Genomic DNA, 16,298 nt, shown 5'->3' on the forward strand with positions numbered 1-16,298 from the left:
CCTTGAATAAAAAGTCATTGTGCCTAAAACGCCCATTATGGGCTGAATGCATAAAACAACATAGATTTGTGAAAAATCTTTGTCATGCTCATATTGTTCCGTGATGCATTCTATACAAAACAACATGGTTTCCAAAGTGGAAAGAAATGTGTGCCTCCTAGAAAGGGCATCAGCCACCACATTGGCTTGGCCTTTCCTGTGTTTTACCATATATGGGAATTGTTCCAAGAACTCAATCCATTTAACATGTCTTTTATTCAGCTTACCTTGACCCTTTAGATATTTCAGTGATTCATGGACTATGGATCACAAACTCCTTTGGTAGAAGGTAGTGCTTCCACGTTTGAAGAACCCTCACCAAGACATACGATTCCTTATCATAAGTAGAGCAATTAAGGGCATGACCACTTAATTTCTCTCTAAGTCCTGATAAGACGCCTTCGGCTGAGCCAACTATTCGGTTAGCTGAACATTGTCCCCCGTATTCGTCTCATCACGCTCGTCGACCAACTGCAGCTTCGTCTCCAAATGACGCTTCTCCCCTTTAGCTCGATCAAGGCGGCCACATAGGGCCCCGATTTCCCATTGGGCAGATCACATATCGGTCTGGGCTTGCAGTGCCGCATCCCGAGCTTCTTGAAGTTGGAGGGTCATCGCCGACAGCTGTTCACCAGCATTCAGGTTCTACTCCTCTTGGACTTTAAGCGCCTCGAGGTATTTTTTCTCCAACTCGTGGAGCTCAGCCAAGTGTTGCTCTTGGAGCTTAGCCAAAGCATCCTCCCCGACCCTGGTAGCCAACACTCCCTCACCCTCGAGATATTTGGCCAAGGAAGCAGCCAAAACCCCAGCCTCCCAAACCCTCCTCAAAAGGTCAAGCACGGGTAGGGAGTCCATCTTCTCCACTACCCCGGGGTTGAGTAGCCTGGTCTCCACCACCTTGGGAACCCGATACAGAAAAGAAGACTTGGCGACAATCTTTCCTTTACCACTACTAGGTGTTTTCCCCTTAGTAGGCCCCTCCGAGCAAGGATCGAGGACCCCCTCAAGCACAAATTCGTCCCTAGTAAGGACAACCGGGTGGACATCAGCCGGAGTCAGCATGACCACCGCTTCAGGCTCAGGAGGAGGAGGCACAAAAATCGCCGATACGGATGACTCCCCATGAGAAGATTGGCGGGCGAGTCAAACCTTGCCTTTTTAGTGACCTCCGCACTCTTCCTCTTTAGGGCAGCCCTCCTCAAAAGACCTGATCGGTCGGATTCATCACCCATAGAAGCTGCTGGAAAGAAGAGAAAAAGATGTCAAAACCGGATAAAAAATTCAAAATATCAGATAATATATGCGCACTACATTCGTAAAACCAGATGCTCACCAACTTCAGCCTAAAAAATATGATCCCCCTGGACCAACTTAGAGGAGATGACAATCCGGCCCTCCTTGACCTAGTTGAGCATCTCATCCACAACTTCCCTTTCCCAGCGGTTTAGCTGGTTATATGAGAAACTAAAGGATTTAGCCGGTTTCTGATGGATTCCCATGTTCCAAGAAAAGGGAAACCGGGTCTGCCCATCTGGCCCATATGCCCACGAGTGTTGTTCACCTACAACTTTTATCCGGAAGAACCCAGATTTCCATCCCTTGACCGATCCCTCGAAGGGCTGGAAGAGAGCACACCTATTTGCAGATTGAAGCAAGGTCCACCCGTGCCGGCTTGCGTCACTCTGATCTTTATTAGAACTGTGCCCCACTCGGAACATCTAGAAGAAAAGATGGAGCGTGCACGGATGCTCCATGACCTCACAAAAAATCCCGAAGGCTCGGATAAACCCCAAGGAGTTGGGATGAAGTTGGGAAAGAGCCACTTGAAGATGTTGCAACACCTGGGCAGACCAGTCATCAAATGGAACCTTCACCCCAATACGACGACATAAATACTCGTACATATAAAAATTGTAGTGATCATTATATTCTAGGAAAATATCCTAGCAAATGCGCTCCTTTTTAGCCGGACTGTGCCATGTGATACCCTCGGTCGGATAGGCCATCAAGTCTACCTAAGGTTTCTTATCCGTCGTATAGAAAGAAGGGCTCCCTATGACCTCTCGGTCAACCCACCAATAAGGAGATTATGAGCCCATCATCTCCAGTGGAAGTGTATATTGGTCAGCACACTCTGCGAAATTCCTTCCCATAGATAAAATGTCATCAGAAGAAGTGTCAGACTCTGAGCTGGATATACCATCCAAGACCGGACCCCACTTCTTTCAAAAGGCTGCCTGATCCAAGTCGATAGCCTCGCTCCTGTTACCTCCCACCCTCACGTCACGCAAGAGGGCGGTTAAAGATAACTGTCGAGGTCGCCCCCATGTAGACCAGTGCCTTTGATGACGGAGACCCGGGGACGTAAAGATTGGGGGGACCAGGCAAGATCTTTAAATCATTGGAGCTAGATTCCCTGCCGGTCATAATTAAAAGAAAAAGGAAGAAGAAGGGAAGAGGAATTACCGATTAAAAAAAGATTGAAAGAAAGAAGACTTTTAGATGGAAAAATACGCCCGAATTCAGTAGATGGTTGAAAGGTCGACAAGAAGAGAATGAAGAATATGGGGAGAAAGAACCCATATTTATAGGAAAGAACCCATATTTATAGGAAAGACCCAACTCCAAATCTTCCTAGAAGCCCCATTCGAAACACAAATCCGCCCGTTCAAGATCACTCAAGAACAATCTAACGGTAGCACAAAAACACAGATGATAGAACTGAAATGAGTAGACGCGTCGATTGAACACCCACGTGTCAGCCTAGAAACAGATAGCCCTCATGAATTATCCTTATATACCTAAACCACGTCCGGCCATAACTGGTATATCTACAACCCACCCTTATAGTCCACTAACCCGGTCATCCCTGTCCGACCTAGTAGACTGGGGGCAATTGTTCTATCCCGGTCATAACCGGGCAATTACCCGTCAGACCCGAGCATGCCATTCACTACCCTGCATAATTCATGTTGCCCGCCTAAATTAGACCTACTAGTAAAGGAAGCCATAAATGCTCCTGACACAATAATGACACATGTGACCCACCATTTAATGCACCTATGATTCACCATTTAATGCGTCTCTGACCCACCATTTAATGCGCCTCTGACTCGCCTCCAATGCCAGATAACAGGCCGCCTGCTACGTCGCCTGCACATTCCACCTGCTACGTCGCCTGCACATTCCACCTGCCCCCGAAAAATCGATAAGGACAGATCCACATGTCAAAGTAAGGACAGCCAGAGTACGTTCTTTGTACCCGTTAGATGTTGGCCAATGACCAGATGTCATCTCAATACTTCTCAAGCTTTATAAATAGAAGAGACCATAGAAGGAGTATAATTAATTCTCATTCCTTCATTTATTTCTCTAACTTCTCTCTTATTTACTCCCTTTCTCTCTCTAAGAATATTGTACTGACTTGATCGTCGGAGAACCTTTTCAGGTACCTCCCCCGACGGGTCCAGACGATCATCCGACCAAGTCATCTGCTCTCCTACACTCTTCCGACCATCCATCCTCAACTCCCGACCAACCACTCTTAACAGCAAAGAAAAGATCTCCTTGCTGCTATCTAGCTAAAGGAAAGTAAGAAAGCAAGTAATCAATTCAAAAGGAAAATTAATTAATAAGAAATATAACACAAAAGTTTATCTTTAAAATACGATAGATTACAATTTTATTTGATAGGATGTAGTATGATTACAGTCCACTAAATTCTTAACTATCATTTTAGAACTAAACTCTCGTGTGTATATATATATATATATATAATAAAATATCTTCTCTCACTAGGAAATAACTTATCTCCTTAAATTCCCTCATTGTTTGATATGTGTCTTATTTCTCTTGTCTGTAAAAGTTTTCATTTGAAAATATATTATAAAAAGTAAAAAGTAAGACACATGTCAAACCTTAAATGAATTTAAGGAGATAAGTTATCTTCTGATATGAGAGGAATTATAAGTACTTGAAAGTGCCTCAAAAGTGAACTCACTAAGTTGCATGATCATGAATTATGTGTGCAAGTTCAATTTCTTGAAGTGCATTCCAACCATTCTAATTCTCTCATCCCACGAGAGAGTACATTTTATGTCCCAAAAAATGTGACACTTCATATACTACTTTCATTGATTGGCCAAAAAATAATTTATTATTAAATTTTGAACTTAAATATATGTTTTCCGACCAATGAGAAGAAGTGTCACATGAAGTGACATACTCATGTGGTACAACAGATGTTAACCCCAAGAGGGAGCACATCTTATGTTCTAAAAAGTGTGTCATTCTATGTGTCACTTTCACTGATTGGTCAGAAAAATATTTTATTATTAAATTTTGAACTTAAATATATGTTTTCCAACCAATCAGAGGAAGTGTCACATGAGTGGTACACTCATGTGGTACAGTAGATGATAACCCCAAGAGGGAACACATCTTTTTTCCCAAAAAGTGTGACACTCCATGTATCACTTTCATTGATATGTCAGAAAATACTTTATTATTAAATTTTGAATTTAAATATATGTTTTCCAACTAATCAGAGGAAATGTCACATGGTGTGACACACTCATGTGGTACATCAAATGTTTACCTAAAGAGGGAGCACATCTTCTCCCCAAAAAGTGTAATACTTCATATGTCACTTTCACTTATTGGTTAAAAAAGTACTTAATTATTAAATTTTAAACTTAAATATATGTTTTCCAACCAATTAGATACTCATGCAAAGGTTGAAAACAGAATATATAGTCCTCACATGCAACAGTGAAGGCCCAAGATTGGCGCTGATTTTAATTTTTATATCGGCAAATTGTCGCGATCAAATTAACAACGGGAGACTGTTTTAGTGTATACAACCTTTGATTTCAAGGTAAATGAATATCTTGTGAACAAGGATAGAATTATATATTTATTATGCCTTATATTTTAGTGTTTTTTGTTGGTTAAACAACATGTATCTTTTTATAGGAGCAAATTTTGTTACAGTGAAATAAATCTTGTGGGAGATAAAGTTTTCCCAACCAATATTTAATACAACTACATTTTTATAAACTTGAACCGAAGATCTTTCATTAAACTAAATTATGTTCATGCTTTGTCGAGAGGTCAATACACATGTTTGACTTGCTATTTACTATATTATAAGTTTTAATTTTTTTAGTATGTTAACACTTAATTTTGTCTAGCAAAAAATAAATAAAAAAGACAAAAAAATAACTTTTTTAAAAGTTTCTCTAATAAAAAAGTTGAAATTTTAGAAGTAAATAATACAAAATAATAATTGATATTGAATAATTACTTTTACCATGGTGTTTTTAAATCCAAAATAACAGGGAAAATTGTTAGTATTTATTTCTTTGATAAATAACTAAAGATAATCTTGTTTGAATTAGAAATAGGAAGGTTTCGGGTTTTTATTTGATTTTTTAATCTGAGATAATAATTCTATCANTTATGTGGTAACTCTATATAAATAATTACTCACTTTCTTATGGAATGATATAAACATAATATTAATGTAAAATGTATATATTTTAACAAAGGTAAATTAGCACTAAATTAAGCAAATGATTAGAAGAAGGAAAACGTTGCAAATGTCATTCAATAAATGAGAGTACATGTATAGTTAAAGATAAGAGTGTAGCAGCTTATGATCTTCAAAATGAAACTTTGTCAATCGTATTTGAAGATGCCATGGGAAACAAAGTTAGCAATTGTGGTTGAGAAAATCCTTGTTTAGACCTTGGTGATGGATGCAAATAAAATCTCCTCTCTCTAATAGCTTTCTCTTCTTCTTCAGTGTTTAGTTCAGGTATTGCTGAATCTTCTATCTTTTCATCTTCCACTAGAAGAGTTAATCTTGAGAAAATAGTTGAAGGAGTAGTTGGACTTTGAAGAAGACTTGAACATCCTGATCCTGGACTTGGAGGAAAGCTAGAGTTTTTTGATCCTCCTGGACTTGATCCTGGTTTATATTGAAAATTGGGTTTTACTATCTCAAGTTTTGGCTTCATGCATTTTCTTCTCTCATGTAGTTTGGTTATTGTTCTCTTCACAGTAGGAGTAGGAACCTTTGTTGTTGTTGCTGCATCTGCTTCTTTTGTTGCTGTGGTTTCTGATGGACTTGTTAATCTTTGTACTACTTCCATGAATGCACTTGAGTTTGTGTGAACAAAGGTTGTTATTGGTTTACAATCAGTTGTTGCACCATGGATTGGTGGCTTCTCCATTTTCACCAGTCTTAACCTGCAGCATTCATGATTATAGTTTAGCAAATTGGAAATCAGACATAAGAATGATCCATAACATACTTAATCTTGATTCCTATATATTTGCAATCTACATGCCTTATATACATACTTTAGCAAAGAAGAAAAACCATTCAAGCTAAGAGTTGTGTCAAAAGAAGATAAACAAAACAAGTTATAGTATTGTGGCTGAGGATTCTAAACAAATCAGACTTAATTAATTACATGATGCATGATCACCCCACAATATCAAATTATTTGCTTTAGAATGAAAATGGATTTGTCTTGTCTGAAGCATGTCATGTATTTATAACTACATTACATGAAATTGTAAAATGTCCCTCAATAATGCTCTGGCCATTTGTTGAACCAACCAGTTAAGAACATTAGTAAAACTATGGTGTTTCTTTTAATAGGATGTGGCTGATATTTTACAGCTCTAGACATGTTATGCCCAATTGGATATTATTACCTGGTTTACCTGTTTTTCTTTGACTATTGAGGTCATGAAACTGGACTTGTGTGGTTGTTATTTTGATCTCTCATTTAACTTAACAGAAATTGATAATCACAATTTTTGCTAGGGATACAGGACCAATTGTCATCCTTTTTCACCTCAAAAAATGTTATTTTTCTGTTTGAAATTTTTTTTATGCATACAATGATATTTTAAGCATGCAACGCTAGTTGAGAACGATACAAAATGAATTTCAATCATGATTAGGGTTTCAAATCTTAAAGTCGTCATGAATTCCTTAAATTGCAAAAGCTCTATGAAATCCTATTACAGTTTGAACAAATTCTAATGATGGATACAGAATTTGACCTGAAAAAAAGTTGGTCCTCCATTTCTCTTAATTTTGATAGCATACTTGATGTAAATTTGAGCATTAAATCACAAGGATGAGTTAAGAAGAAACTAACACAAATATGCAATGAGAACCAATATGTAGTCATTCCTTCTTTCTATTATATGTCATTCAAGGGAAATATAAAGATGCAGTATCTTACAATTCAATATAGCATGAACTGAAACCATATGATATAACAAAAAAAGTTATATTTGCCTACCTAAGGTGGTTTGATGGAACTCAAGCAAATGCTGTTGCTTTTTTTGCACCTCAATATCCAAAGGGAAAGGAAGAAAATAAGTTAAGAAAGAAAAGGAAAGGGGAGAATAAAAAGATAGAAAAGGGAAGTAAGTGTAGTTAAGGATTTTCTGGTACAAGGTTAAAAGCCAGTTAGGACAAAGAATCTGTGACCTCAAAAAGCAGTCCTTCCTTTTAGCTTTGACATATCAACTTTCTGTTGTAAAGGGCAAATGGACCATACCACTTTCCATCCTGTTACTGCCAAAAAAAGAGGATTGGGTTAACTAAGATTTTAAGGAAATAAGCTATTCTAAAGAGAGAGACAAGTTGAGGATTATTACCTTTTTTAAGATAATGGTCTTGACTCTTGACCAAAGACCATGAATGAGAATGTGAAGATAAAAGGCCATGATGTAGAAACAAGTCTCAATTGTGTCTGTTTGAGATTTTGAAGGCACAAAAATAAGCACCATCTCTTTGAAGTTTGAACTATTTATTTGGGATATTCTACACTCCAAAATTTACCTTAAACAGATTACAAGGTAATTCAGAACCACAATTATGTGGTAACTCACCTATAGAAATAGTTCATCTAAGTTTACTAGTTTGTCGTAATAATTTTTCATTTTAAGCCTTTTGAAAGATAAGTCATAAGATTAATAGTTTGTTTGGTAAAAAATAATAAACATTAATTTAATTTTTCAAATAGAAGACAAAAATATCAATTTGTCCGTCAAACTATAAAGAGTTGACATTATTCTAATATATCATTCTCAATCATAATAGAAAACTACACCAATTTAGTCTCTCAATCTCATGATTTGTGAACAAATAGACTGTTAATGTCAGCTATTTTATTTTTGGTAAACAATGTCAGCAATCCTTTTTAAAAATCAAACTAATTTCAACTCTATCCCAAAATAATTTACCCACAGAATTATACTATAGGCAAGCAATATGTCATATCAGACGTTGTATCACGTTTTATTTTCTTCATTACAAAAGCATCCCACTATTGAGGTAAGGCTAAAATATCTTCTGTCTGGTTGCGTGAACATCATATTTCATGTTGCTTCATTCGAGAGGAACTTGGCAGCAAATTAAAAAAAAGAAAAAATGAAGGTATACATCATAAAGTAAAATCAATAACAAGCACACATATTTTATCTCTTTAAAAATAATTATACCATTCAAAATTGATCAATATTATTGAATCACAAAAAAAATAGAAGCAACACAACCAGGATTTCACTGATTATCAGATTCTATCAAATACGTCAGTTTTTATATTATTATTACATGATTTTCTTTGCGACAGACCAGTACATACCCAACACACTGGCTGAACTAGGGAAACATGTATGGATGAATTTGGATCCACTCACTTACCATCTTTTTTGGAGAAAAGTTTGGTAACTACACATAAATGTTAAGGGAAAAAAACAAAATATGACCAAGAGGTGATTAGTTTCCACATAGAACAACAAAATTGTGGGGGTTTCTAGTTGACCAAAATGCAAGTATGATTCAGACTTCATAGAATGTCATACAGTGCTGTCATGAAATGAGTCTCCACCGAATACAGCACCAGTAAAGCTATATAAATCAATACCACCTGCTCTAGGATTTGGCAACACCTATAATGAATAATTTGGCAAACCTGGGAAACCTTCTATATATGTGGACAGCCCATATAAATTAGTTATATACTCGTTGATAAAGATTGCCTTCTCATTACAGGCTGCTTCCTCACATGTACCATGCAATTATCGGGGTTCACGATTGCTATTCAGCATTATTTTGACATTGTCTATTACAATGCCCCCTTGATACCCCGAATATGAGCCGGTTATGGTACATGCAGAAAAACCCATAACACATTTGCCAGTCATGTATATTAGATCACCAACTCCTGTCAACACGGGGTTAACAAAGCCCCTGCCTGTTTAGAGGTGGATACCAGGCGACAAGCCACCGGAAGCAACTAGAATTGAGAGCCAAGCAAGAAAGTGATACCAGTAATCAGCCATGCCTAAAAGAGACTGAAACGGGAAGTCGAAAATTTCACTTTCTGCTTCCAATCTAAATTCAACTTGTCAACTTGCCTCAGTCTCAGGCTGGTGTTCTAGGAATTATTTTCTTTAGACATGAGGCCAACAGCTATGCTCCTGAATCCCAATATCTCAGGATAAGCATTCACTTCCTTCCAAGTTGGATAATTGCCATCATTTATGTGAGTTTGAAAGCCACCACTGCATCAATACAGTCAACATGCCTTTCGTAATCTTCATTTGACGTTAACATTGGTGTTTCAGGGACTCCTGTTTACAGCTCCATCATCACTGTTTCCTGCACCAAGTATTGCTTTTTGCAACAGTTCAGCTGCTCTGGGAAGAATCAACCTGACTCCAAAGCATCTCAGCATATGCCTTCTCATCTTCCTTCTCCTCTCCAACATAATTGGTTGCATCTATTTCTTCATCTTCTTTCTCCTCTCCAACATAATTGGCTGATTCCATTTCTTCCTCTTCCTCAAGAAGGTCTTCCATCAATTCTTCTTCTGCAAGTTTCTCCATCTCTCGCTCAGCAAGCTCAGCTATCACTTCCCTCATAGCCTGCATTGTAGCTGGTCTATCTCTAGATCCATATTTAGGAGCAGGCACAACAAATGGCAGAATTATATCATCTAATTTTGTACTTTTAACTTTAGAACAATCGTTTTCTGTAGGAGGAAAAGTAAAAATAATCCCAAGTTCATAATTGCAAATGTGAAGCCCAGAATTCATAGAAGGGTCGATTTTTTGAGGTCCATCGGCTTTTGTACCAAATGGATTTGAAATTTGTCGCCCCCAGGCAGCTGCACTAAAATTATGAGACCCACAGTATACCCAACCGAAGGAATGTGCATCCCTCCTAGACCAGAAGCGTCTCTGTAACACCTGAGCAAGACAATTTCCATAAAAGCACTCAATAAAAATTTGTGGTGTAGAGGAAAGTTAAACACATGTTTAGTAACTGAGAAGCTAAATCACTCATGCCAATCCAAATAAAAAACAGCAAATGGCACACAGGTTATAAAAGTAACATGTGACAGAACCATATGTATGAACTCATCTTGTTGGCGTAAGTATAAAAAACAAGACAAGTTTTGACAATTTCTCAATAAAAGTTAGAGATAGGAAAAGACAAGACACAAAAAGGAGAGAGACACTGACCCTCTCAAACTCAACGACATTCATCAACACAAGGGACCTTATTCATATAGCATGACAAGAATACACACAGAAACTAGCTTTTATGTGATTATATTTTCCATAAACATTAAATCATCAAAAAATAGGAGCACATAAGCATAAATTAGTATATAATTACCTTGGTATGCATTGGATGCCCTATTCTATCCGGGGGATGAGGGATGGCATCATGAAGTATATCTAATGTTTTCAACCTTTGCCAAGTTCTCTGTTCAAAAGTGGAGAATTAGTTTTACATTACCAAGGTCACCAGCGCCATCATAAAAATAAAGGGTACCAGAGGAATCTCCCTTATAGGAAAAAAAATATAAACATAAGTATTCCAAGACACAATCTCCAACTTTATTCATTCACGGCTGATAAGAAATTCATTACCTCTGAGAAGCAAAGAACATGTCTAGAAGGTAAAATCCCATTATATGCGCTCTTCACTCTTTCAATAGTGGGGAAAATGATCCTAACAGACGGATTCTTCAATTCTTCCCTAGCATTCCAGCAGCCCCACTGTCAAAGCATCATTAAAATACTTAATTCATAACAAACAAAATTTCAATGAATAAATCATGGAAAAGCAAAGGCCTTTAAATTACTTCAGGATCAGACTCTTCTGAATCAAAATGTTGCATTGATTTCTTCCCAGCAGCAACCGAAAATGCAGCAAGAAATTTTGAATTGATAGAACCAATAGAAGATGCACCTGATGGATAGGAAAGGTATCAAACAATATAGTCCAAAAGGATGGAAAAAGAATAAGCACAGCTTGCTGGCATTGACTTGTAACAGAACAGGGTCGGCATTGTACTCCAAAATAAATAATATTCAGAAAGTGTGCTTACCATATATAATGTCAGATGATAATGATTCAGGCCATCTATACTGATTTAGAACCTATTACCAAAACAAAACAACAACAAAATGCTGATAAAAATATGGATCATTAAAAAGTTATTTTAGCAGAAACATCATTCATATGCAAGCATGCTTTTTAATAAAACTACAAAAGAGATCAAATAGAATCCCAGTTCCAACATTATAGTCAGTTAACCTATTTCAATTTAACAGATAAAACGCATTAGGAATAGCTGCTGCTGGATGTCAATGCAAAAAGATCTTCCTGGTTTGATGTCATATACCTCTTGCAACCTCCAAAGGCCATAACATCTTCGGATTGAAGCAATGAGTGAGGAAAACGCAACAATGTGTTCGGATTGCATCATCTTTGATATATCTCGAAATTGTTGCCCCTGGATGTGCATAAAATTGCATAAATATAAGTTACATATATGCATCAAAACTAACAGGTAATTCTATAGAATAGACATCCAACAAACCTTTGACACATTTAGAATAAGTAGTACTTTCGTGCAGTTTTCTCCTAAGGCAACTGCAAGGGCTTCTTTTGGACAAACAAATCCAGAAAACATGAAGAATCCAGCATCCCAAAGAGGAGAAACCCATTTTGCGACATTTCTAGGCAGAAAACCAAGTTGAACATAATCTATAGGAAGGAACAAAAAGAAAGAGATATCATTTAGGTAACTGGCAGGTTGAAAAATCTAACTACTACCCATAATTCAAAAAGCATAAAAAAGCCATGAAAATAGAAATTAAATTTGAAAAAACATAAAAAAAATTAGGGGAGGAACCCAATATACACAATGCAAAAAGAATTCCCAAGCAAATGTAGGTTTTACCTCCCTCTGAAGTTCCATCAGGGTTGTGAACAAGAATGCTAACAGCATTTTCATCAGCAGGCACGTTGAAATTTCTTCGTAACGTAATCTCCAACCTCCCAAAAGAATCCGTACTAGACTTTCCAAGGAAAGAAGCCAGTGCTTTTAGTCTTCCATTGTTTGAGTCTGCTGCAGAGCGGAAAAGATGGCTCAAACCAACCACAGATGTCACAACTGAACCAAGAGACTTCACACCAGATGACCAAAATGAACAGCAATTAACCTCAAAAGGAGTATAACTTTGCAGTCAAAGAATCCAAAATAGAAACAACTTTAGGCAAAAGCCACCAAATATTTACATGGTTGACATTATGATTTGTACTGGAATCCATAGAAAAACACAGATATTCTATAGCGCCGCTTTAGCCACAAACAAGTCAGGTTTTAGGGTAAACCTTTTTACCAAGCAAGGTGTGTGTAGTGTTCAAATATTGAAAAGCACTAAAAATATGAAGTTTATATCCAAAAAGAACACTATGGGGGCAGTGGCTAGGGCAGTCAATGAGCACATAAATTAATTGGCAACAAATGAATGACATGTATGAGTACTTACAGGCAAGGCTTGTACAGACTCTGGCATAACAGTTCCATTAAAGTGAACTCCAGGTACTGATGCAACAAGATGTCCTTCTGCACCTCCAAAGTCATATTTTGTCAACTGAGCTATCCAGTGGGCCTGGCTGGGTACATCAATAATGAGAGATGCCATAAACCCAGCCAACTGAGAAGCAAAATCACATTTTGGGTCTTTACGAAAATCACCATCATCAGTTTTTGGGAAAAGTGATGCAAAGTCAGCTGACGTGACGTTAGGGAAATCTTGCCACCATATAGTATTAGTGACACTGTTCCACTACATAGGCATAAGTCAATAGTTTCTGTATGTTAATAAACATAGATATTAACCTTCTATCAGTGTGATAGTAGTATTAAATGTTGCTACTATAAGCTTCAAATTTGTACTCTGGAAAAAAAGGCAATTGTAGCCTGTGTCTTTTATCTATACATTTATAAGAGAAATGCTAAACCATATAAAGGTTATACATGAAATATCATATGAATAAAAACTTATTAACGTGTAGTGGCTCCAATAACTTTTTTCTCTATCTCACTTGATTGGTTCAGTTAAGTTGCATAATATTTTTGGATATACAATTATTGTCAAATGGCATCTCTCTTTATAAAATCATAAATATATCTATAATTCAAGATGATTAATCAAACAGGCTCAGTCAATGTAATACCCTAAATCATTGGATACATGATTAGGGCATGGCTAACAATGTAGAGGACATACTTGAGATGGATATCGCAAAATTGACATGGTAACGACTAGCAATTAGGGTTTTCTTTATAAAGAGGATTTCCTAGAATGTGAGTACTACCAAGCAACTCTTTTTCTGTCAAGTACTTCAATTCAATTATACCAATGGGTTTCCACCCAAGTATATACAGTAATTAATATGACAGAAAATGTGCAATAAACAATATGATGTCAATAATGAAGTTACAGGACAGTCAGTGTAACAAGAACCGCTTTACTTCACTGGAAGTCCTAAACTAGAAGCAAAATCATACCTATGAATACAATAGGCATTGGATGTCTAAATAAACATTGTAATCAATTGTAAATCACGAAAGCAATATTTTGCTCATTGATTTTTAAGATGATTGTTATCCATTAATATTGATAACTGAGTTTGGCTAATAGAATACCTGTTTTTCCACCAAATTTGCAGATGTAATGATAACTCGAATACTATCTCTTCTTTGCACAACAATCAACTTTGGATGATGGCAAGCAATCCCATGTCTCTTGCGGTTATTACTAAATGCTATAGATTCAGGAAATGGAGGATACCTAATAGCCAATGAAGAAGTACATTAACAAAGAGGAGAAATCAAGTAGCATATGGCGATGGCACAAATTAGGTTTCACATATTTCTCCCTCTTAAAAGAAAATACTCACACTACAACAAGGTTAGGGTAATCCTTGTAAGGCACAAATACCCTATCATCAAGTCTTGAACTCCAACATCTCTGAGTGTTATGACAAGCTATTGTAACTGGCAGATGAAAAGGAATCTTGCAATATGTCAAAAACCTAACAACGCACCTCAGTTAGGATCCGGAAAAAAACGCAAGTAATAAGCCAAAAACAACTAGTATTTCAGAAGGAAATTAATACATTGAAAAGATTTAGGTAATCACACCATTTTATGTCAGTTGTAAATGATGCAATAAACATCCTTGAAATGCTTTCAATAGGATAGAGAAGTTCGGGGAGAGATATGGAAGGACGAAGTCCGGAGGAACCATGGTCCATAAATTCAAGGCGATTCAGATAAAAATTCTTCCCAGGAGATGGGTAAAAATCACCTCCGGACTGTTTTTCCTGCTTGTTCCTACCAAAAGGAAGATCATCCTCCCTTACAGAATCTAACAGCAGCAAATCCGGATTCTCATGAAGAACACCATTTCCTTCTCCGCAAAAAACACCCTTGTCGCATTTTGCCTCCAAAGCCATATCTTTATTTTCACAAAACAAGGTTGAACAAGACTGAACCATACCATTACTTACAACAACATCATTCCCACAAACATCTCCCACATTCCCTTCTCCACAAAAATCGCCCTGAACAGCATATTCGGGCTCCAAAAGCATCACTTTATTTTGATGAAGTATGGCCGAACTAGACTGAACTAGACCAGTACGTTTATCTTCAATCAAAGAGCTCTTAACCCTTCGCGGTAACTTAGACTGCACTTCACCGTCAACACAGAATCTACCAGTTTCTATTTCTGAAACAGCACGCATAACACAAGATATAGGATCATCACTAAGCAAAATCTCACGGCACCTATCCAAAAGAAAATTTGTCCTTCCAAAAATTCTCTCGTATCTTGACACAGCAAAAACCCTTTTGTTCCTTTTCCCTTGGGAATGCCCCGATAATGTTAAATCATTCATTTCAAAATCAAAATCAATTCTTTGAACAACAAACCCAATTTTCCGATCCTGGGCACAACACGAACCATCTTCATTTCCACAAACCAGCGAAACCTTATCACCAATTGACACCTCTGAAGCCATTCCCTTTCTTATTTCAACGCCATTCACAAAAACCCCATTGGAAGATTCTCGAAACGCGACACCATGGCCATAACTGCCACGGTTAAACGGCAACATGACCCTTTTCCTGAACTCATAAACGACGCATTCAGCAGAGTCGTTTTGGGGTAACAAAACACCGTTTAGGATGTAGAGTTTGTTGAGGGAAGCGTCAAGGAGAAGCTGACAGTGACGCTTGCTGACGTGGCGATCGGAGAAGACAAAATCGCAGTGGCGGGTTGAGCGTCCGATCGTGTAGGGGTGGTTGGAGTGGAGGATGATAGAGTGGTGGGTTGAAACGGCGTCGTTGGTTGTGGATGACGGAAACAGAGGCAAATCTAAGGGTTTAAGATCGATGGTAACTGTAGTGGTTTTCCTCTGTCTCTTGTTTGGGGGAAAAGTGGAATCGGGTTCGGAATTGGAAAGAGAATGGATCATGGTGGATTGAATTGGATTGAAGAATAGATGAAAGGGAAAATTGAGAGGGAAAATGTTACAACTATGGCGTCAAAAGTTATGGCCGTAACTGTTTGATAAATTGGAATTCAAAATAGTGTTTTCATTTTGGTGATTTTGAATCAAGTTAGAACATAATTGGTTAAAGATTGGCCGATTATATTTTAAATTCGTCCAAACTCAATAAGTTACTAGATGAAGTCCTAAATCGGGAGTGTGAAAAAAAATGCGGTTGCTTCATCATACAACAAAAATTATGGGTGATAAAGTGTAAGATTAGTCTAATGACAATCTATTTAATTCAACATAAATTAAAAGTTAGAATTTTTAATTCCAAATTTAAAGGCTATGTTGACCA

The 16,298-nt window shown here is 37.2% G+C and overlaps 2 protein-coding genes across 3 annotated transcripts; both read right to left on the minus strand.

The window, feature by feature from the left end:
* On the minus strand, positions 5,600 to 8,165 carry LOC109362776 (VQ motif-containing protein 31-like). Of its 2 annotated transcripts, none has more exons than XM_019608797.1 (3): positions 7,726 to 8,165; positions 7,365 to 7,636; positions 5,600 to 6,291 (listed from the first exon to the last, which is right to left on the minus strand). In XM_019608797.1, the coding sequence occupies exon 3, from the start codon at positions 6,273 to 6,275 to the stop codon at positions 5,703 to 5,705; it is 573 nt and encodes a 190-aa protein (XP_019464342.1). In that variant the 5' UTR covers positions 6,276 to 6,291; positions 7,365 to 7,636; positions 7,726 to 8,165; the 3' UTR covers positions 5,600 to 5,702. The 2 variants fall into 2 exon arrangements, with proteins under 2 accessions (XP_019464342.1, XP_019464341.1); XM_019608796.1 differs by having other exon boundaries at positions 7,365 to 7,642.
* On the minus strand, positions 8,773 to 16,080 carry LOC109362775. The gene is made up of 12 exons (XM_019608794.1): positions 14,586 to 16,080; positions 14,342 to 14,476; positions 14,088 to 14,232; positions 12,925 to 13,224; positions 12,333 to 12,558; positions 11,970 to 12,136; positions 11,772 to 11,882; positions 11,475 to 11,526; positions 11,229 to 11,335; positions 11,014 to 11,142; positions 10,757 to 10,846; positions 8,773 to 10,323 (listed from the first exon to the last, which is right to left on the minus strand). Exons 1-12 carry the CDS (start codon positions 15,920 to 15,922, stop codon positions 9,763 to 9,765), a joined length of 3,360 nt encoding a protein of 1,119 aa, XP_019464339.1. The 5' UTR covers positions 15,923 to 16,080; the 3' UTR covers positions 8,773 to 9,762.

This window comes from Lupinus angustifolius, chromosome LG12 (genome assembly GCF_001865875.1).
Source record: "Lupinus angustifolius cultivar Tanjil chromosome LG12, LupAngTanjil_v1.0, whole genome shotgun sequence".
NCBI classification, from domain to species: Eukaryota; Viridiplantae; Streptophyta; class Magnoliopsida; order Fabales; family Fabaceae; genus Lupinus; species Lupinus angustifolius.

Bases quoted from the DNA above. Each gene is read 5' to 3' on its own strand.
- LOC109362776 (XM_019608797.1), bottom strand. From the start codon at position 6,275: ATGGAGAAGCCACCAATCCATGGTGCAACAACTGATTGTAAACCAATA.
- LOC109362775 (XM_019608794.1), bottom strand. From the start codon at position 15,922: ATGATCCATTCTCTTTCCAATTCCGAACCCGATTCCACTTTTCCCCCA. The intron at 12,137-12,332 runs GTAAAACCTACA...TCCTTCCTATAG, and splicing joins TGATGGAACTTCAGAGGGAG to ATTATGTTCAACTTGGTTTT. The intron at 11,143-11,228 runs GTAATTTAAAGG...ATGCTTTGACAG, and splicing joins CAGAAGAGTCTGATCCTGAA to TGGGGCTGCTGGAATGCTAG.